The sequence below is a fragment of the Dipodomys spectabilis genome, unplaced genomic scaffold, assembly GCF_019054845.1.
Source record: "Dipodomys spectabilis isolate Male_0828 unplaced genomic scaffold, ASM1905484v1 ptg000668l, whole genome shotgun sequence".
Classification (NCBI taxonomy): domain Eukaryota; kingdom Metazoa; phylum Chordata; class Mammalia; order Rodentia; family Heteromyidae; genus Dipodomys; species Dipodomys spectabilis.
The window spans coordinates 236,864-258,919 of record NW_024871345.1 but is presented as its reverse complement, the minus strand read 5'-3'; the positions used below and the strand labels follow the sequence as shown (position 1 = coordinate 258,919).

Genomic DNA, 22,056 nt, shown 5'->3' with positions numbered 1-22,056 from the left:
GCCCTGGGGGCCTCTCAAGGGCAGGCCCTGGGGGCCTCTCAAGGGCAGGCCCTGGGGGCCTCTCAAGGGCAGAGCCAGCCTGGGGCCCCAGCAGGCTGGCTTCAGAGCAAAAATCCATGTGGCTTTTCAAGCATTTGGTTAAATTGCCACAAGTGTGGAATTATCACAGAGGATAATTCATGATTTACTAGCTGTGAGGTCTCCATTGGTCTGATTTGCCCCTCATCATCAGAGGACGATCCATGGGAGAGGCCTGAGCCTCCAGCCCCTTCTGTGGTTCCACAGCACCCTGGTCTTTGAGGTTGTACAGCAATAGTCATTGTGAGACCGCCCTTGGTTTCTGTGGAAAGGTGTTCTGCCAAGATAAGGAAACAAATAGTTACTGATTACCTTTATAGGTTATTTAAATGTCACATGTCATAGGTCATAGGTCATGGAGAGGGAAATAGAAGTTCAAAGAGGTCAAGTTGCTTGGTTGAAGTTATATAGCCAGGACACAGAATGGAGTGTAGGGTTATATATGTTGTCCAGCTCTAAAGCAACTCACTCTAAGGGTTGTTTTTTTTTTTTTGTCAGTTGTGGGGCTTGAACTCTGGGCCTGGGTGCTGTCCCTCAGCTCTTCAGCTCTCAAGGCAAGTGCTCTACCACTTGAGCCACAGCGCCACTTTCGGTTTTGTGAGTGGTTTATTGGAGATAAGAGTCTCACAGACTTTGGTGCCTGGTCTGGCTTTGAACCGAGATCCTCGGAGCCTCCTCAGTAGCTAGGATTATAGGCGTGAGCCACCTGCCAGTGCCTGGCAGGTTTTTTTTTTTTTTTTTGGTCGGTCGTGGAGCTTGAACTCTGGGCCTGGGCACTGTCCCTCACTCAGCTCTTCAGCTCAAGGCGAGCGCTCTACCACTTGAGCTGCAACGCCACTTCTGGTTTTCTGGTGGTTTATTGGAGATAGGAGTCTCACGGTCTCTCCTGCCCGGGCTGGCTTTGAACCACGATCCTCAGATCTCAGCCTCCTGAGCAGGTTCATATTTTATAAGGCTTTTATAGTTGTTTTACAGAAAACAGCTTTTCTTTCAAAAGTACAACTTGAGATTTAAAAAAGAAAGCAGAGATGTGCCTCAGGGAAGTTCTGTCAGCTCACCTTGAAAAGCCAAGGTTTAACGTAGGAATTTGTTCTCATTTGTGACTGCATCATATGCAGATTTCTTCTTCCTAGAACATGCTGAGCCATTCCATTATCTTCTCTTTCTTATCCCTCCATCTCTGTTTTTTCTGACCCTTTTTTCCTCAGACTTCAACAGAGATTCTCAGAATGACTATCTTCTGTTTTGTTGGATTGTGTTTTGCAGTCACATTTATTAAGGTATTTTTCAGATTCTGCAGTAGGAATCTGAATGTCACAAATGTGAACCTGTTGGTCTGGATCTGTGTCTGATGGGTGGGTTGATATTAATCTCATCACAGAGCGTAGTAGTAGCTCTCCAAGGCTCACATTGCTCACTTTTTCAGCTGTGAATCAGAATTTTACATACAAGTCAATGTATTTGCTTTGGATAGTTATAGGCATTATTTATCTCTGAGATACACAAGAGCTTTTCTGTTGCATTTGCTGTGCTAAAAGCCTTGAGCAAGAAGATGCTTTTGGTACTACAGCTTTCAGGATTGGTTTCCCCAGTCTAGCATCTTTACACAACATGGAGGTTCAAGCCAGCCATCAGCAGAAGTCGGGCTAAAGCAGCAGTATTCAGTTCTCTGTACATCTTAGCAAAATTGATGGTTTGGTTTTGTCTGCGCTTTCTCCTGGAGCAAAGTCTTCTCCCTGCTAAATGCCTACATAACCTGGAATTGTGAGTACAGCTTGGTGAGGAAATCAAGGCTGAATTTATGATCTGAAACCTGGGTTGCATCTCGCTACCTGTTTATTGCAGGAAGTTCATGGTTGAGGTCTTTTAGGTAATTTGTTTTTAGAATATTTTCAGGTAGCCCTTGAAACTCACCTTGGTAATTGGTAAAATTAGTTTCCCCCACGTCATTGGGATCAAATATATATGTGGCCAATGCAGAAAACACTGTGTGCTCAAGTCTCTGATGCTCTAAGGGCCTCTGATGTTTTCTGCTTGGGCATATTAGAATCAGTAGTTTTATTTAGGTCACCTGTGTAAAAAGCAGCAGCAGTGGGAGCAGAAGCTGCATGCCAGCAGATAGGGATGGGGGGGTGCCTTTGCACCCAGTAGACTGAGCCCAGCCCTTCTTACAGCCCAGAGCTGCTCCTTCATCCATTCACTCAATTAACTGGCATTACTGTGAGCCTCCAGGGGTGACTAAGACAGGTTTGGCCCTGTAGTTATAGACTTAGAGATAACAGGGAAAATGGGTATTGAATTGTAATTACTTTATTTATAATTCATTCCTTTCCTGAGTTTTGCTGAGAGATGTGTTCTAGGCACTGGAACCAGATAAATAAGAATTCTTACCTTCATGAAACTTACATTCTAATGACACACACAGTAAACTAAAACATAACAAATGAATATTTTTATGGCATACATATTAGAATGCAGGTAACATACTACTGGACATATGGGCTGGGTAGGGAAGCTACTGTATGTGTGCTGTACTGGGTGTCCCTGCAAAATTCACATTGAAATGGAGTCATATATGATGGCATTGGGGGCTGGAACATCTGGGACATGATACGACCAGGAGCACAGAACAGGAATGAGATTAATACTCTTCAACAGAAATCCCAAGGGGTTGGAGGCATGGCTCAGGTGGTAGAACACCAGCCAGTCAGAAAAAGCATTAGATACTGACAATGGTCTCAGACAGAAATAAAAGTCTGAGAGCTGCCTTCCCCCTTCCATGGGGATGGGACATAGCTTGAAGGCACCTTTGATGAACCAGAAAGTAGCCCTCATCAAACCCTTCAGAGTGCCAGTGCCGTGGGTGTCCAGAGCTATGAGAAATAAGCTCCTATTGCTTGTAAGCTACCCAGCCATTACAGAATACCCAGTATTTTGTGATAGCAGCCTGAATGGACTAGGTCATGTGCGTCCATTTCAGAGGGTGCAGCCATGAAGTGAACATCACAGATGGATAATGACAGGTTAGGGTAGTTAGACAGGCTGAGGCAGGGCAAAGAGAAGTCCAAGACTGAGAGGCCAGTTGTAAGGGACCATCTGTCTGTGTGTTAAAGTCATGAAGAATTAATCACCAAGAAACGAAGAACTGTAAACAGGGCGGTTGGTAGTTGATGCAGCAGTGAGGAGTAGCAGGTGAAGTCTGATGGCAGGAGTTGGGATTTCTGGGTAATTCCTGGAACGTCAGTCTTGGCGAAGATGCAAAAGAATGAATGTGTTACCCAGATAAAACCAAGCACTTCAAGAGGACTTCAGTCTACGTGACGGTAGCCAGAGAGGCAAAGGGCCAGGGGGTCTGAGAGGAGCGGGAGGGAGACAAGGTGTGGGGCGTAACTTCATGACGCACAGTGGAGCACAGGTAAAGGGAGCCCGGAGCACAGTGCTGGTTAGGGGACATAAGCGAGAGCACTTAATAGCTCTCTGCAGACTTAAGCAACTTAATCCTTTTCTCTTTCCTAATTTCCTCTGTAAGATGAAGATGTAGCTGCTGACTTATCTCGGCTGTTGGGAAGACTGGGTGAGCCATGCGTATGCTTGATGCCCATAACAAATGATTAGTGAACACTGGGGTCTCCAGGAGCTGGAGCCGCCTTCCCCGGGGTTCGGCGGAGACCTTGCCGGAGCAGAGCTCAGTGAGAGGAACACAGAACTCATGCTTGAAGCTCTGAGATGGAAGTGTGCATATCTGAGGGTGGGAAATTGACACTCAGAGGAGACATAATGAAGTGGCACAGACAGGTTGGCACGCAGGCCGCGTGGCCTTTTGGAGGAGCCTGCAACATGTCCTTGCCTGGGAACAAGCAAGGGCTGTACTGGGGCCAGGCTCAGGCCAGCACACGTGAGCCTCAGCTGTCGGGACACCTGCTGGTGGCCCTGTTCTGCTAAAAGTGGAGCTTCAAATCTTTCAGAGGAGACTAGAAACTCTAGAAGACCCAGTACCGTAGCCCCTCATCTGTTACCCACACAGCAGCCAGAGCACTTTGCAGTGACAAAAACATGCTGTTCTTTCACTTCTCCTTACTGAAGATGCACTAATATTCTGTGTGCTTTCCTTCTGAATTCAACGTACAAAAGGAACTCAGTGGGTGTTTGCCTCCTTCTCCCTATGTCCTCCCTCTCGGCACCCTTCTCTCCTGTCTCCTTGCTGACACAGCTTTCTGGGTGCCTGGTGCTCTTGGATCTGGCTCTAATACAGCATGCGAGACATAGGCACAGCCCTGAACTTCATTTCTACCCCCCTTCAGGCCAGGCCGGGGACACTACAAAAGGTCACTTGTGCAGGACAGGCAGAGGACGTTGCTGATAGCCATGGTCAAAGGTGCCTGGGACTGAGAAGGTCAGCACTCCTCAGCATGCCCTTGGGTGCCACGTGGAGACGCCTGCCCTGCGTGCCCATGCCCAGCCAGCCTGCTGTAGAGAGCGGTTCTCAGCCCGCAGTGCCATCCAGCAAGGAGCTGCTGATCTGGCTTTGGAGTTCTGTAGGGTCCCACTAAGCCTGGGTTCTACTCAGAGCTCTGGCCACTGTGTTAAGCATGTCCTCTTTTTTTTTTTCTTCACATTTTTTATTGTGATTAAGTGGTTACATAATTCCCAAATTTCACAGTATTGTGAAATAGTGATGCTTAGTTAAAGTCACAAACACATTCTAACTTTCATAGGACATATTGTCTATCACAGTCTATAACATTATGAGTTCTGTGAGCTTTGCGATACAGTTATTTCTTCCACATTGGGTAATATGTACATTTCTTTTGTTTTGCATAGCATCAGCTGTTCCCTCTTTCCCACTTGTTCCCTCCCTCCCGTCGCTGCCATTGAGATGCTTAGATCATTTTGATCAATGTCCAGTGCAGCTGATGGGTCCCGCTGTTGTATGTTTTTCCCTGATTCCCTCTAGTTCTGTGTCGTCTTCCTGGTTTCCCCTCCGGTGTGCACATATATACCATACATGTGATCAGCAGCATGGGGTTATTTAGTAGTGACTCAACCAGATGAGTGGAAGTCCTTTGTTTCTTAAGTCCTGTTAATTTTGTCGTATCACCTAACATTTTGGATTTAGCATCCACTTATCAGGGAGACCATGTGCTGTTTGTCTCTTTGCACTTGGCTTACCTCACTCAACATGATTTCTTCTAGCTCCATCCATTTCCCTGCAAATGCCATTATTTTGTCATTTCTAATGGCTACATAATATTCCATTGTGTATAGATACCACAATTTTTGGATCCATTCATCTGTGGTGGGGCATCTAGGTTGTTTCCATATCCTAGCTATTGTGAACAGTGCTGCAATAAACATGGAGGTGCACCTGTCCTTGTATATTGGTTCCTGTTGTTCAGGGTAGATGCCTAGAAGTGGTATGACTGGGTCGTAAGGGAGGTCAATCTTTAGCTTTCTAAGGACCCTCCAGACTGCTTTCCAAAGTGGTTGTATAAGTGTACATTCCCACCAGCAGTGTAATAGGGTTCCTCTTTCTCCACATCCCCTCCAGCATTTGTCGTTGGCTGACTTGAGGATGTGGGACATTCTGACTGGGGTAAGGTGGTATCTCAGGGTTGTCTTTATTTGCATTTCCTTCACCACCAGGGATGATGAACATTTCCTCATGTGTTTCTTTGCCATTTTTATTTCTTCATCTGAGAAGTCTCTCTTTAGTTCCCTTGCCCATTTAGTAATTGGTTTGTTAGGCTTGGGAGGGATTAGTTTCTTGAGTTCCCTGTATATACTGGATGTTAACCCCTTGCCTGATATATTGCTGGTAAATATTTTTTCCCAATTAGTTGGTTGTCTTTCTAGCTTGGTTGCGATAGATTTAGCTGTGCAGAAGCTTTTTATTTTAAGGTAGTCCCATTTGTCGAGTCTCTCTCCAACTTGTGACCCTGGGACTCTGTTCAGGAAGTTCCTTCCTGTGCTTATAAGTTCAAGTGTCTCTCCTACTCTGTCCTGCAGTAGTTTCAGAGATTCAGGTTTAATGTTAAGGTCTTTAATCCATTTTGAGTTGATGTTGGTGCATGGTGATAGGCTGGGGTCCACTTTTAGTTTTCTGCATGTGGCCACCCAGTTTTCCCAGCACCAGTGGTTGAAGAGGCTGTGTTTCTTCCACTGGATGTCTTTGGCTCCTTTGTCAAATATCAGCTGGCTGTAGGCCTGTGGATTTATTTCTGGATCTTCTATACCATTGGTCTTCGGGTCTGTTTTTGTGCCAGTACCATGCCGTCTTTGTTATTACGGCTCTGTAGTAGAGTTTGAAGTTCGGCATCAAGATCCCTCCATATTGTCTTTTTTTCCCTAGAATTGTTTTGGCTATTCTGAAGCATGTCCTCTTGAAGTACTGCAGGGTTCCAGAGTGAGGACCTCATCCCACCTGAGCGGGTGGGCACGGTACTCCTGTGGCTCAGAAGGGACACAGGGAAGCCCAGAGGAAGCCAGACTCCAGGGAGAGATCCAGTTGGGTGGTGAAGTCTGGTGCTCAGATGGAGGAAGCAACCAGTCTGCACTTGGCTATGAAGGACTGATGGGATGGGCTGCTTGAGGGCGGTGACAGGAGCAAGAAGCTTTTCTGGGGAGGGCGCGGCTCACGGAAAGACACAGGCAGGACATACGCATTGCCTCCCTTCAGGTGAGCCTGTAGGCTGGGTACAGGAACTGAGGAGGAGATTGCAAAGGCAGCTAGAGGCAAAGCCTGGACGAGGGCTGGACTTCAGGTCAGTGGCTGTTTTCACAGCCCATTTATTACAGCTGGGCAAGGTGGCCCCTGTGGTGAGTGTGAATGGGGCTTGGCTGGCGTGGTGTCATACAAGGGAATCAAGCGCACAATAAAGGCTCCCTGTGCTGCGTCTTACATGTTTTAGATGGAAAGGACCTCCTATTCAATGTGGCCCCTCGGGCTTCCTCCCAGCCCCAACACCTAATGCTGTGGGGCTTTGGAGAGCTGAGGACACACACTATTTTTATGCTCCTTCAAATACTCACATTTATTTTTAAACCTTTGTAAAGCAGGAATGTATCATGCAGTTTTTGCTTTTGAGTAAAAGGGTTCTCTTAGGCTGATAGAACCTGAAAAGGTGATCTTGACTTGACACAATACGTGTGTCTAGCATTATAGGGAAGAACTGATTTTTTTCTTTAAATCCCTGGAGAGAGGAAGCTCACCACCAGGTCCTTAACCTGCAAATCTATTTGAGCAGCAGTGGTGCTTTACAAGGAAGGGCTCTGTGTGTGGTAGGTGGGGCCGGGTGGCAAGATGGGTGTGAGTCCAAACCTGACACCCCACCCCACCTCCACCCTCCCATGGACGTGGAACAGAAGGTCTATTGTCTTTTAAGCATATGCAACTTAAAAAAAAAAAATTCATGATATTATCCTAGAGGTCAAGATGGAAGATTCAGAGCTTGGGTGTATTTATACCTTCTCTCCCCAGAATCCATTAAAATGGTAATAAAGAGATTATGAAAAATATAATCCCAGGTCAGCCAGATGAATAGGAGGGAATTATCAGTAGTTGAGCGATTGGCAGATTTCTGATGTCAAGTGAAAAATGGCAGTATCAGATATAGAACGCGGAGGAGGCCCGGGTAGGAGGGAGAAGGCCAGTTCCCCCTGCCGGAAGTCCAAGGTGAGCCCGCAAGTTAGTGAGCACAGGAATGAGTGCTGCGGAGGCCCTGGGATCACTGCACTTACAAAACACAAAGCAAATGAGGAACAGCCATGACTGGGAGTGGGGGCGTGGCCTTCTACAAGAAAGTCTTCCTTGAGCTGCGGTGGTAAGGAAGGGAGATCACCCGAGCATTGAAGAGTCAGGAAGAGAAGGAGCCCAGAACGCACCATGCTCACAGCTAGCAAGGCGGATGTGAGAGACAGGGATTCAAGGTGTTCCTAGTGGCTCCTTTGAAGAGGGTGCTCCCTGCCCATCATGGGGGCTGGGAGCTGTCCTCAGACACCAGCTCTAACCTCTGAAGCCTGTAAATGTTAGTCGGAGATAAAAGAGTGCCGATGTCACTAGACTGAAGAGTTTAGACTGGGGAGATCAATCTGTGTCACCCAGGGCCAGTGAAGTTGCCGTGAAGCGGGGGGCGGGGGGGACGGGGGGACGGTGCTCACCACACACAGGCCTAAGATGCAGGGGACGCAAGGCCTTCCTCAGAGGGAAACCCGAGGATATATTATCACAGATGTTGAGGGTAAAGAAAAGACCTGGAGCCTAGGAGCCAGCTTTGGACAAGGCAGGGAATTGGTTCTTCTCTGAAGCTTGACCTCAGGCTTGACCTCAGGGTCTAGGTATGTCCTTTAGCTTTTTTGTTCAAGGTTAGTACTCTACCACTTGAGCCATAGCTCCACTTCTACTTCTGGCTTTTTTGGTGCTTAATTGGAAATAAGAATCTTGCCTTGCATGCATGAGGCCCTGGGTTCAATTCCTCAGCACCACATAAGCAAAAAAAAAAAAGCTGGAAGTGGCGCTGTGGCTCAAGTGGTAGAGCGCTAGCCTTGAGCTGAAGAGCTGAGGGACAGCGCCCAGGCCCAGAGTTCAGGCCCCATGACCGGACCCCAAAAAAAAAAAATCTGAGGGACTTTTCTGCCCAAGCTGGTTTCAGGCCACAGTCCTCAGATCTCAGCCTCCTGAGTAGCTAGGGCGACAGGTGTGAGCCACCCCCGCCTGGCAGGATTCTGTTGTTTCATTAAACTACCAAGGTCGTGGTAATTTGGTAGAGCAGCCCCAAGAAATGAGTGCATCTACCCAAACCAAAAGAGGCGGGGAAGTAAAAGTTGTTACTCTCAAGCAAGGACTTTAAAGTTGATTTCCCACATATCCTATAGATCTATACCAGAAAAACAGTGAAGGCCATGAGAGAGGAAGAAATAACTAGTGGCTTCTAGGGATTTAATGAAAAGAACTCCTAGACAGAAAGTGGCACATGGACCTTAGAACACTGCCTGTCCAAAGCAGACCCCATTCATAAAAAAATACTTTCAGGATAGGTCCTGGGCTACATTCCAGGTGGGCCCAGTGACCATTTACAAGACTCAGGCTGTGGGCAGGTGGACTGCTTCTTTTCTCCTTAGAAAAAGAAGTAAATAAATAAATGCTGTCTCAAGCACCTTATGTTCCAAACATTAAGCACACTAAGATAAGTGGGAGAGTGCTAGAAAGAAGTTTCCCTTTGGGCTGGGAAGGTGGCTCAGTGGTAGAGCACTTGCCTTGCATGCATGAGGCCCTGGGTTTGATTCCTCAGCACCACATAAGCAGAAAAAGCCAGAAGTGGTGCTGTGGCTCAAGTGGTGGAGCGCTAGCTGAAAAGCTGAAGAGCAGAGGGACAACGCCCAGGCCCAGAGTTCAGGCCCCACGACCAACCCCCTCCCCCCCCCAAAAAAAAAAAAAGTTTCCCTTTGGCCTTTATGCCAGGAACTTTCTCCTCTGAATAGCACTTAGGTCTTGAATTGGAACTATGGGTAAAAGAACTGGAATCCTGCCAGGAACCGGTGGCTCACACCTGTCATCCTAGCTACTCAGGAGGCTGAGATCTGAGGATCTGAGGATTGCAGTTCAAAGCTAACCCAGGCAGGAAAGTCCATGACACTCTTATCTTCAATTAACCACCAAAAAACTGGAAGTGGCTCTGTGGCTCAAGTGATAGAGAACTCACTTTGAGCTAAAGAGCTCAGGGACAGTACCCAGGCCCAGAGTTCAAGTCCACAACTAACAAAACAAAACAAAAAAACTAGAATCCTAGAGTGCTTCTTACCTCTGCCAGGGAACAATATTAGCAAGTCAAACAATGTTCTCTTTAAAATTGTTACATGGTACTTCATTGTGTTAATTTATTGACTTGACTCTTTCTGGTGCTGGACATTCCAGTTAACTTCTGGTTGACCTTTGTAAATTAAGTCTGGAATCGGAGGTCACTTTGATCCCTGCAGCCTCTTTGTTGCTAGTGAGAGAATTGAATTATTGTACTCATAATAATATATAGTGGTGTTTAATGGGAGGAGTCCCCAATGCAAGATGACAGCTGAACGCTGAAGGGAGGTGGTGGACAGGCTTAGGTACTGACCATCCCCTAAGTAGCCTGAGCGTGTTTGTGCTGAGCCTGGCCATCAGACCAGCCTGTCCGTGGTCCTGTGTTAATGAGCAGGCTAGAGGGAATTCTGAGCAGGGTCTGTGGCAGAAGGAGATCTTGGGTAAAGCGGTCATGTTGATTTACTACTACAAACAGGCGAAACTTAAGCTAGTTTTTCTGCCAACAGAGAGATCCAGCAACACAGCAAGGCTAATGTAATGTAGGTTGGTGTTTCCTCATCTTTCTAGCATCAGGGACACATGGAAAATATTTGTGCAAGCAAGTGGACAAGGTGGTTCATATCATCTAGTCTGGTGATTCCAGTCACCATGAGAGCTGTCCTGCTCCTAAAGGGTAGAACATATTCCTTCAGCAGGCCACTCCAGCTCACATGACATCATTGTACAAATTCAAAAAAGACACTTCTTTCTCAAGTCATCTTCCACGTGTCTGTTATGTGCCAGGCAATTGACTGACATACAAGGCATTTCAAATCTTTATGCTCGTTCATGAAAGATTGGACACCCTGAGAATTGTACATTGCACAGCCACTCAAGTCCAGCTTAGCATAACTGCGACCCAGTGGTAGCCACTGTGCTGTGGAGCAGTGCGGAGAGACAGAGACAGAGGACGCTTCTGCTGCCACGATGTCTACGGTGGTGTGAGGGAGATCACCAGCAAGGAGGGCCGCTGTGAGCTTGGGGTTCAGGAAAGACCCTGGACTGGAGGTATTCAATCGGGTATCATGTAGCTATGGAGGTGAGCGCAAAAAGACTCTGGAGGAGTGCTCAGGAAGACTATCAAGTCTTGTCTGCTAAGAAGGTTCTGATGCCTGTAATCTACCTATGGTGGAAGGTTGAGATCAGGAGATAGCAGTTTGAAGCCAGCCTGGTCGTACATGAGATCCCCTTTTCAGCCTGCCAGTTACATTGTAGGTTAAAATCAAGAAAGAGAAGCAGAGAGACAGAGACAGAGAAGATGGGTTCTAATATCTGAGTAAAATGGGAAAGCTAGGCACCAGTGGGAGATGCTGATCGGTGTGGTGCCTGACTCCTGGCTTACAGGCACGGTGGCTCTGTAACAGCCCGTGGTTAGTATAGGTTTTCTTCCTTGAAGGGTTTATATGATAAACAATTGGAGCACACAACTTCTCCTTATGAATATTCTAGGACTTGCTTCTGTCCCCATAGAGATGGATCCTCTTTGCTTGCACCTTCTTGCATGTGTCTTTGGCATCCTGTGCTGTGTGTGCCCTTGGGTGTGAAAGAAATGGTGTTCCAAACCAGAAACTCGAGACAGCAGGATGGAGCTTCATTATTTCCCAAGACAAAGAGCAATTGTTCTGCTTTTAGGATGCTTGAATCTCCTTCATTTTTGGCTAGAACCCTATCGATTCTTGAGGCCGCTTTGGCAAGTTTCTGCATATTAGAAAACTTTTTGGCAGTCACCTGTAACTCAGACCATTAAAAATATGAGGAAACAAGTTTTCTTTCATGGATATTAATTACCTGGAAGATGAAAAAATCTTTCAATAACGGGACAGTGGAGAAAATGTGGGTAATAAATGGGCACTTCTTGATCACTAAGGTTGGAAATTAGTAAATTAAAAACAAAACCAGGCCGGGCGCTGGTGGCTCACGCCTGTAATCCTAGCTACTCAGGAGGCTGAGATCTGAGGATCGTGGTTCAAAGCCAGCCCGGGCAGGAGAGACCGAGAGACTCCTATCTCCAATAAACCACCAGAAAACCGGAAGTGGGGCTGTAGCTCAAGTGGTAGAGCACTCGCCTTGAGCTGAAGAGCTGAGGGACAGCGCCCAGGCCCAGAGTTCAAGCCCCACGACCGACCAAAAAAAAAAAAAAAAACCAGATGAGAACTAAAAGCAAGGAGTGTGACCTTTTCCAGAGCAGCTCAAGGTTTGGCACTATTGAGCCAAGCATCTGGTGCGAGGGGCGGCGTGGGGTTCCGGCCTTTGGTGCCAGCTCCCCACCCAGCTCTGCCCCCTCCAGGCTTCGTGTTCACCCGCTGCCCTCTGAGCTACAGAGCTCGGAGGGTCTCGCTCCTGCTCTGTCTGCCCAGGTGGCCCTGCACTTGCTCTTTAACTTGAGAGGCAAGAAGTACTGACTTCTCTTATTGGGACAGTTGGACTTTGTGTCTCCATACTCCAGCCAGTAGTTACTCATGTTGCTTTCCACCTTTGGGCAACTATCAATAATGCTGCTACAAGTATTCATATGCTAAATTTATATAGACAAATGTTTTCTTGGTTCTTGGGTATATACCTAGGAATGGAATTTCTAGTTTTATAATGACTCTGTATCTAAACCATTTGTGGAACGGACAGGCTGATTTCCAAAGCAGCTGCACCATCTTGCCTTCTTATCCGCGGTGGAAGTAGTGATGGTTTCACAATCTGTGAGTAGAAGCCACTGACGTGAGTTCTGTACAAGAGTGAATTTAATTGCATCTGAGTTCTATCTCACTTTAAAACTCCTGAATCATTCATTGTTTATATAAAATTTAAATGGAGCCGGAAATCCTGTATTTTTATCTCCCAGATTGACAGCTCTATACATGCCACCTGCTTTTGTAAATAAAGTTTTATTGGAATATGCATATAAAATGGCTCATTAGCCCAGAGACCAGCAGGTAGCGTCAGTGAAAGCATTATGAGCACCTTTGGAAATATGTCTGCACCTGTGGTTTTGTGTTCTGCAGCTCTTGTAATTGACTTGGCAAGTTACCAACCCTTCACACCATGCAGTTCTAATTTTTAAAAAAGCATGATTCCTGGGAAAAATAAAAAAATAACTTTATCCCAAATCCAAGTGTGGCGTGGTCGCCTCCACCTTCTCAGGTTGTCTTCTACTCTCCCCTGCTGTGCTCCAGGAGACTAGGGGTGGAAACCCCTCTGTCTGACACTAACACTAACACTGTTAATTAAATTGCTGATAAACGGAAAACGTCCCAGACATCTAAATTTTTCCTTTTGTTTCCTTTTTTTCTTTTTTGCCTTCCTTCCTTCCTTTCTTCCTTCCTTCCTTCCTTCCTTTCTCTTTCTTTCCTTTCTTCCTTCCTTTCTTTCTTTCTCTTTCTCTCTCTCTTTCTCTCTCTCTTTCTCTCTCTTTTTCTTTCTTTCTCTTTCTCTCTTTCTCTTTCTCTTTCTTTCTTTCTTTCTCTCTTTCTCTCTCTCTTTCTTTCTCTCTTTCTTTCTTTCTTTCTCTCTCTCTCTCTTTCTTTCTTTCTCTCTCTCTTTCTTTCTTTCTTTCCTTCCTTCCTTCCTTCCTGTACTTGTTCTGGGGCTTGAAAGAAGGCCCTGGGCTCTGTCCCTGAGCTTCTTTTACTCGAGGCTAGTGCTCTACCACTCGAGCCACAGCACCACGTCCAGCTTTTTCTTAGTAGTTTATTGAGATAGTCTTCACAGACTTTTCTGCCTGGGTTAGCTTTGAACTACAATCCTCAGATCTCAGCCTCCTGAGTAGCTAGGATTACAGGCGTGAGCCGCCAGTGGCCAGATTCTAATTTTTTCAATGCTGAAAAAAAATCTAAATTATGAAAACACAGTTTAGAGATTCCTTTGTAAGGAGAGAGGACTGGATTCTCTGAGGCACAGTCACCTGGCTGCTGTTAATAACAGGAAGGCACTTTGCACACATCACATTCAGTCTTAAACCCTGAGGTGGTTATATTTCCATCCGCCACACAGAGTGAAGTGATCTGTCCAGGTGCAGAGACAGCATCATGGAGAGCAACACCTGCTTCGGGTTCCTGATCCTGTTCCTGATTGCTCTTTATCTTATTTGTTTATATTAAAATCGATGTTGCCAGGTCACAGCTTCCCATCAAGTATGACATAGTGATCTGTACGTAATTTCAGTTCAGTGTAGTGTGAAACATCTCTGTGCGCAGATATGTTAGAGTGAAGGAAAAATACAAACTGCCCCCCCAATGCTGTTTTTGTGCTCTCTTGAATTAGGGTGGGAAGGAGGCTTTAGGCCCAACAAAGGGCACATACACTGCCATGAAAAATGTCAGAGTACGGATGATTCTGACATGCTAGAAGAAAGCAGCAGAAAGCCAGGCATGGTGGCACATACCTTTAATCCCAGCAAGTCCTGAAGCAGAGGCACAAGGATCAAGAGTGCCAAGTAAGCCTGGAAGTAGGTGGCAAGAGAGCTGGGGATGTAACTCAGTGGTAGAGTACTTACCCAGGAAGTGTGAGGTCCAAGAGAATCCCAGCACTGCCAAGAAAGGAAGAAAAGCGAGCAGAAGCCTGTGGGGCAGGGGCCTACACGCTGGTGTAGAGCTCTTGGAGCTAGGCCCATGAGGGGCCGAGCCAGGAAGCCTGGCAGCCCATCTGAGCTAGGGAAGGCTGCGTGGGGCAACATGGGGCTGTTGGAAGGGGTTCAAGACTAATTGGAGCACCTTGTGAAATTTTGAAATAGTGTTTAAAAATAATAGCTGAATAGTTTGATGCAATTCAAATCAAAAGGAAGTAGGCAAAATAAAGAGACCTGAGGTTCTATAGATTTGTATCAGAAAAATGCCTGGCACTGAGCACTGAAACTGAAGGATGATGACAAGTTTAAATATTTTTCTTTTTTTTTCTGCACAAAGTGGTCATGCCAGTTCTTTGCAAATCATTTCACACAGAGCCAGAAATCATTCAAAGCAGGAGTGGTCTCTCTGCAGAGAGGTTTCAAATTCCAAATATGCGTATGTTGCACAGAATGTCTAATTATTCTTGGGGACAATTACTGTCAGGTTCCAGAATGTGTTCAATGAACAGCAATTGGTGTTTATTCAGTTCTTAAAAGACCATACAAGGGAACAGTAGGTTATATTGTCGGCTTAAAGAAGCATTTTGCCATGCAGAAACATCTGCTTTCTATTTAAAGCCGTGAAGAGGGAACGGGGGTGTGTTTGAAATATACTCCTGAACATTGAACACCAAAGGAAGGAGAATAAAATTGGATATGAAGGTAGTTTCTGTTCTCTGATACACATGCTCTTCCGTTTCTCCCTGCAGGGAAAGAAATGTGGCCTCCTGGGTTGGAAAGTTCGGATTCTGTTGACTCTTTCTATTTATACTGATTTGCACACTGATAGGAACTGACTCCTATGTCCTAGTTCCAGATCTTTTATTTTCTCAGGTTAGGCAAAAAAATATTTTTAAAGCTGGTGTCTATTTCTCTGAATCTTGTAAATATCTCTGGTCTTTCTTCTTAAAGATACCAAGATTTAGCTGGGCATAGTGGCTCACACCTACTCAGGAGGTTGAGATTGGGAGGGTCATGGTTCAAGTCCAGCCCAGACAAAAGAAATTCACAAGATTCCATCTCAACAGAAAAAGTTGAGCATGGTGATGTCCACCTGTCACACTGGCTACATTGGAAGCATACATAGGAGGACTATGGTCCAGGCTAAAAGTGAGATCCTATCTCAAAAATACCCAGAACAAGCTGGTAGCTAGTGTCTCATGCCTGTAATCCTAGCCATTTAGGAGTCTGAAATCTGAGGATCATGTTGGAAGTCAGCCTGGGCAAAATACATGAGATTCTTATCTCTAGTAAGCCAACAAAAAAAAAACAGAAGTGGGTCCATAGCGCAAATGGTAGAGCACTAGCCCCGAGTGAAAAGCTAGGGGTCAGTGCCCAGGCTCTTGAGTTCATACGCAAGTATTGGTATAGAAAAAGGGGCTGAGGACATGGCTCAAATGGTAGAGCTCCTCCTGCCTAGTAAATATGAGGTTAATTCAAACTTCAGCACTGAAAACAAAACAGAAAAGACATCAAGTTGTCTGAAATCATCTTGTAACCTTTAGATACCTGCATGGGTAATGGTCACTCAGAGTCCTGTTCAGAGAATTAAATAAGGATCTATGTAATCTCTGTGGTGTGCAGTAAACTTTGTGTAGAGCACAATGTGCAGGTTATTTATTGCTGTGTAATGAATTGCCATAAACTTAGCTGCTCAAAATAAAGCCTTTTTTGTGGGTCAGGACTCTGTTAGGACTTACCTGAGCATGCTCCTCTGCTCCTGGGTCTTATATGGGCTGTAATTCAGAGTGATATTCCAGGCTGAAGTTTCCTCCTCTGAAGGAGGATGTGCTTCCAAGCTCACGTCGTAACTGGCAGAATTTCAGCTCCTACAGGAAGAACTAGTGGCCTCAGTTCTTCTCCATTTGTTGGCTGGAGTCTTCGCTCACATTCTGATAACCTAGCAGATCTCTTTTATCAAATATAACAAGATTTATTGAGTCTTCTAGGAAGATAGAAGTCACCATCCTGTGTAACCCAGTTGTGCAAACCTATCACCTTTACCACATTCTGACGGCTAAAGACAAATCACAGTTCCCCCTAAGACGCAAGGGAAGCCCCGTCAGCAGGTGGCATGTGCCACAGGCAGGAAGGGAGTATATACCATGGTTAAGAGCTGACAGCCATGCCACGTGCTGTGACCCAGGACGGTGGCTGGCCTCTCTGAGCCACCTGGGTGCCTAAATGAGAGATCACGTGTGCACTCAGCAAATGTCAGCTCCTGGCTCTTCTTCGTATCTTTGCTTTTTTGCCCTCTCTTGAAATAACATTTGACTTTTGAATTTCTGAAGAGTAGCACTCCCTGGTGCCTTTGGATGTGGTTATTCATGTGGCAATCCCAGTCCTGCGGGTGGCTCCCAGGCACAGAGCTGTGTCAGACTGGCTGTGCAGCTTCCCCTCTTTGCCCAAGGGCCTCAGGAGGAGACCATAGCTCCCTGCCAGTGTGATCACCCCAGAGCTCCCTGCCAGTGTGATCACCCCAGAGCTCCTGGCCAGTGTGATCACCCCAGAGCTCCCTGCCAGTGTGATCGCCCCAGAGCTCCCTGCCAGTGTGATCGCCCCAGAGCTCCCTGCCAGTGTGATCACCCCAGAGCTCCCTGCCTGTGTGATCGCCCCAGAGCTCCCGGCCAGTGTGATCACCTCAGAGCAGGACAGGCAGGACTGACTGCGGGGTCCCTCTTGGTCTCTCCTAGCAGCCACTTCCCTTGCAGACGGTCTTTGGTGACCAAGAGTATGTCCAGCTTGAACCCCCCAGGCCTCACCGCATCGTTCCACTTCTGATTGTGGTCCCCAGGGCATCCCACTGAGCTGGGAAGGCAGATTTGGAGATGGGGCCTCTGGATGTCCACCTTGACCTTCAAGTCTTGTTAAGGGATACCTCATCAGAAAGCTCTACCATTGTCTGACCTCCTCTGCCCCTGCCCTCCGTCTCTCTCTACTTTGCTTTCCTCGCTTCCTCGTTCCTGTAAGCCTCAGGGACACGGAGAACTTGCAGAGGAACCTGCCTGGCCACCTGCACTCCCTCCGCACACTTCTTTCTGAGCAAGGTATCTCTGCCTCCCTTCATGTCCTCTACGCTTTCACATCCAGGGGTCCTGCTCTTGGCCCCACGGTTGTCCGTAGAGCTGTTGGAGACCTGCTAAGGGCATGTTGTAGCACATGGCAGGCGGGGGGTGCTGGGTACAGGCACTCGCGGGTGTTTCCTCCTTTTTTCCCCTGAGTCATCTGGTCAATGTGACCATCTTCTCACCTTCCTTGAGGATAACAAACATCTGTAACTCTTGTGAGAAGCAGATCTCCCCGGCTCCTTCCCTGAAGACGCTTTCAGGAGTGCGGTGGTAGGGCCTGGGAACTTGTATTTTTAGTAAGTTTCCCCTAGTTCTTGTCATGAAAGCTTAGATCCAGTCCCTGCTTGGTGTGGGGCATTGGAAGGAATGTCTGAAAGCCTGTGTCCCTCCCAGCAAGGGCCTATGACTCGTGGCCTAGGGTCAGTACTGTGGGAGAGCGAGGCAAAGACTTAAGTATAATTGTATTCCCTTGAAATTTTTCTGTAGTGACTGAGGTCTCTTCTGGGAGGAAGTGTCCACTTAGATGGTTAGGAAAATATGAGGCTGGTTTAACAGTGGCACAGCTGAGCCATGCAGACATCAGACTTCAGACATGGCCATGAGTATGTTTCCCACAGCCTGACCTCCTGACAACGGATGTGAGAAACGATGGTGTGACTACTCTTCTTATTTCTGTCACTCACACCCAGTTGCTAGAAGGGTGTTGGTGTAGGATGGAGTAGGTGGGTGAACTTGTTCATTTTGAGGGGGAATTGTCCCAGAGGGACTTTCTCTATTCCTAGGTTCTGTGATCGAGGAATGCTAGTTCCTGCCTACTCTGGATGCTGGCCTCTAGAGCGGCTGCACTGAAGCGGCAGTCATGGCCCTCTGAGAAGTAGTCGCAAAGCTTTCTGTGTTTCTCTAAAACCGGGCCAGTAGTCATGGCATTGGTCAGTATTCCTTGCATGCAACTTAAATGCAAATTGCTTTTCTAGGAAGTTTCCTCTTGAGAGCTTTCTTTCCGACAACAAATATGTGGGCAGGATGGCTCAAAGACTGTTCTGCCTAAAACTACTCCAGCTGGAGAGCAGAGCGCTTGAAGTTCACCTTCCCTTTAGATTCTTTGACCTGTGATTCTATTCTCTCATGCCATCTCTTTTGACATCATAGGGATCTTAAACTTTAATTTGACTAAACTAAAATTAAAGCTTTTCATTTAATTTTGTACCTCTAAAGTATTAAATCTGAAGCATTTTATTCATTTATTTTTACATGCTGGTTATTCTTTTGTCTTATTTTAGACACTTTCAGTGTTTTTTTTTGTTTTGTTTTGTTTTTTATTGTAAAAATGCTGTACAGAGGGGTTACAGTTACTTGAGCAAAGTAATGAGTACATTTCCTATTGAGCCTTGTTGCCTCCTCCTTTGTTTTCCCCTACCATCCCTTCCCTCCCACCTCCACAACTACCTCCTCTCCCCGGAAGTTATAAAGTTTGTTTTCAATATAGTGTTTTATACATCTCATTGTTACAATGAGTCAATCTGTATCCTTATTGAAGCATTTTGTTTTTTCCCTTCCCCTCATTCAATGGGTTTTGAGACAATTTGCCTGATAGAACCTTCAGAAAGGAGTATTTTGCAATATATTGTAGATCCTTTAAATTTTTGCCATGCAGTGAATTCTGCTACAGTTCTTAATCATCTTTCTTATTTCTTAATGCTTATTGTCAGGATCTAATTTACCACTAAACAGAAAGATAGATAGATATTGTGTTAATGTGGCTAGCATGTAGCAAGCATGCCTCATGAAGAGTTGTGGGGATGTGAGTTAAGCCCCAGCAGTGATATAGAGAGATGGTTTTGATGAATTCTACATAAAATTCAAAAGTTTTTACAAGGTAAGGGTACATTAAAGTTATGGCCAAGTTGATCCTAAATGTAAACTACAAGTAAATTGAACAGATTCCAACAAGAGGGCTTGATGGTATGGCCAGAGCCTGCCTACCAAGTGCCAGTCCCTGAGTTCAACCCAGTACTTCAAGAAATGCTGCAGCCCAGGTACCTATGGCTCATGCTTGTAATCCTACCTATTTGGGAGGCTGATACTGGCAAGGGCTTGCAAGACAGGGTATGTTGACACACCTCTCACACCAGCTGCAGCTTGGGGTGTTGATGGAGGATCCCAGTGAGGCTGTCCTGGGCAAAAGAGAGACCTTATCTCAAAAGTCAACCAGCCACCAGCAAGCGTGAAACCTGTTCAAGCCCCAGTACAACAGGCAGAGGGGGTGGATAAAGGAAAGAAAACTAAAAAACAAAAATTGAGTACTTAGTAGAAATATAGTATGCTTCTGCAAATATAAGACCCTTCCATTGTTGCAGAATCTCCGCAGAATGAATTTGTCTAAAAATGTTTTTAAAATGAATTGGTTCAAAGTCCTGCAAATGGCAAGTGGGTGCTGGGGAAGGGGTGAGGCACTTGATGGGGCACAGAAGCTCAAGGTGGTGCAGCGCAGGCCAGTTGCTACCGGGCCACTCCCCTGCAGCCTCGGGTGGCAGCGCCACACGGCAGGTTGCAGACAGGACTTACGGGTGTTTCTACCTCTTCTCTTTCCTCTCCTTGTTTTAATTGTCCTCATGCATATGTATCTTTACCAATGAGCTATTTAAAATCTTTCGGGGGCTGTAGGTGGCCTAGAAATCATTATACATTAGGTCATGTTCCCTCAACTCACACGCCTGTCTTGTTGCAGAGAACAGCCCATCTTCACCACCCGAGCGCACGTCTTCCAGATCGACCCCAGCACCAAGAAGAACTGGGTGCCTGCAAGCAAGCAAGCAGTCACTGTTTCCTACTTCTACGATGTCACGAGAAACAGCTACCGGATCATCAGTGTGGATGGAGCCAAGGTACTGCCCCGGCTGCTGACCTTGCGGTCTTTACCTGTCCTTATCAGGACAGTGGTGCATTTGACAAAGGAAGGGAAGAAGGCACACCCCGATCGTGGCTTCTTCACATGACAGTTCTACTCGGGGGTCTGCGCAATCATATACCCAGCTGGGGTTTCTGTGATCAAAAAGAGATTTCCCTGTGAGCACACTGTCTTCATAACTAATACTTTAATGCCTGTGTAATGGTTACATCAAGGGCTCTTAATTTCTCTACCATGGTTAGATATTTAAATGGCCTCCTTTTTTTTTTTTTTTTTAACTACTGTAGACAATGAGCCATTTTCATGTACCAGATTTCCCTAGCTGTTTGTCATAAACCTATTGCTTTCCTTGACTGTTTCCCTAGTATAGATCCTGGAAGTAATATTCTAGGCCATAGTAACGTTTTTTTGGCCCCGAATACATGGTGTCAAATTGCTTGCCAAGAATTTCTCCCATCATGTGTGAGATGCCAGTGTATTGCACCCTTGCCAGTGTTGAGTAGGACCTCATCTTATCTGGTATGACATGAGAGTCACATTCTATTAAATCAGTTTGAAGTGTCTCTTCAAACATTTTCCCCCCTAGTTCTTTGGTTATTATGTTGTTTTTGCTGGTTTTTTCCTCTTTTTTTTTTTTTTTTTTTTTAATGTCAGCTGTGGAGCTTGAACTGTGGGCCTGGGCGCTGTCCCTCAGCTCTTCAGCTCAAGGCGAATGCCCTACCACTTGAGCCACAGCGCCACTTCTGGTCTTCTGGTGGTTACTTGGAGATAAAAGTCTCACAGACTTTCCTGCCTGGGCTGGCTTTGAACTGCGATCCTCAGATCTCAGCCTCCTGAGTAGCTAGGATGACAGGTGTGAGCCACCAGCACCCAGCTTCCATATTTTTACTACATAATATGGAAGTGATGCTAGCAGAAGTACCACTAAGTCTTAAAAAAAAAAGTAAACACAGACCATCTGCTTTATAGTCTTTCTTTGTCTTTTATCTGTGTCCATTGTACTGAACCCTTTTACAGGTTCTTACCAGAAATGCATTGTGTCTGAAGACAAACTTTATTTGCCCTCTAAACTTCCTTCCCTTTTATTTCCCTATTATTTGACATAGAAGACAAAATGGAGGGACATGTCTATTTAAGTTTGTAAATTGAATCAGCCGCTGAAGTGTCTCACTTATGTGTCTTCTGTTTTAAGACCGTAACTCTTGTTCTGGCACAGCCTTACTTAGACCTCTGGTCGACTTCTCGTCTCTTCTCTTCAGTCTTTCCTGACTTTTACCTGTAGTATAGGCCACAGAATGTAGGGAAGCTGGGAGCTGGACAATAGAACGGTGTGAGCTTCTCCCCCAACTCTGCAGAGGGCAGTGAATGGGGAAGGCGCCGTAGGAAAATCCCCAGTAGGGCATGAGAGCACCATGTAGCTCCTGGTCTAACGCCGCCCCATCTCAAGGCAAGTCCTCCCTTCAGCTCACGTTCTGAGTGCCTTTGTGCTTTCAGCACTACAGAGATGACTGCAGAGAAAGTCACCATGGCCCCTGGTCCCTGTGCCACAACCCTTCATTTTCCTCAAGAAGGC

The 22,056-nt window shown here is 46.2% G+C and overlaps 1 protein-coding gene across 4 annotated transcripts in view; it reads left to right on the top strand.

The window, feature by feature from the left end:
- Homer2 (homer scaffold protein 2) overlaps positions 1-22,056 on the top strand; it is a 79,491-nt gene that overhangs the window by 31,517 nt on the left and 25,918 nt on the right. For all 4 annotated transcript variants that reach the window (XM_042671768.1, XM_042671771.1, XM_042671769.1 and 1 more), the window contains exon 2: positions 20,304-20,460. In XM_042671768.1, the coding sequence (XP_042527702.1) occupies positions 20,304-20,460 (157 nt within the window). The remainder of the gene's footprint in view (positions 1-20,303; positions 20,461-22,056) is intronic.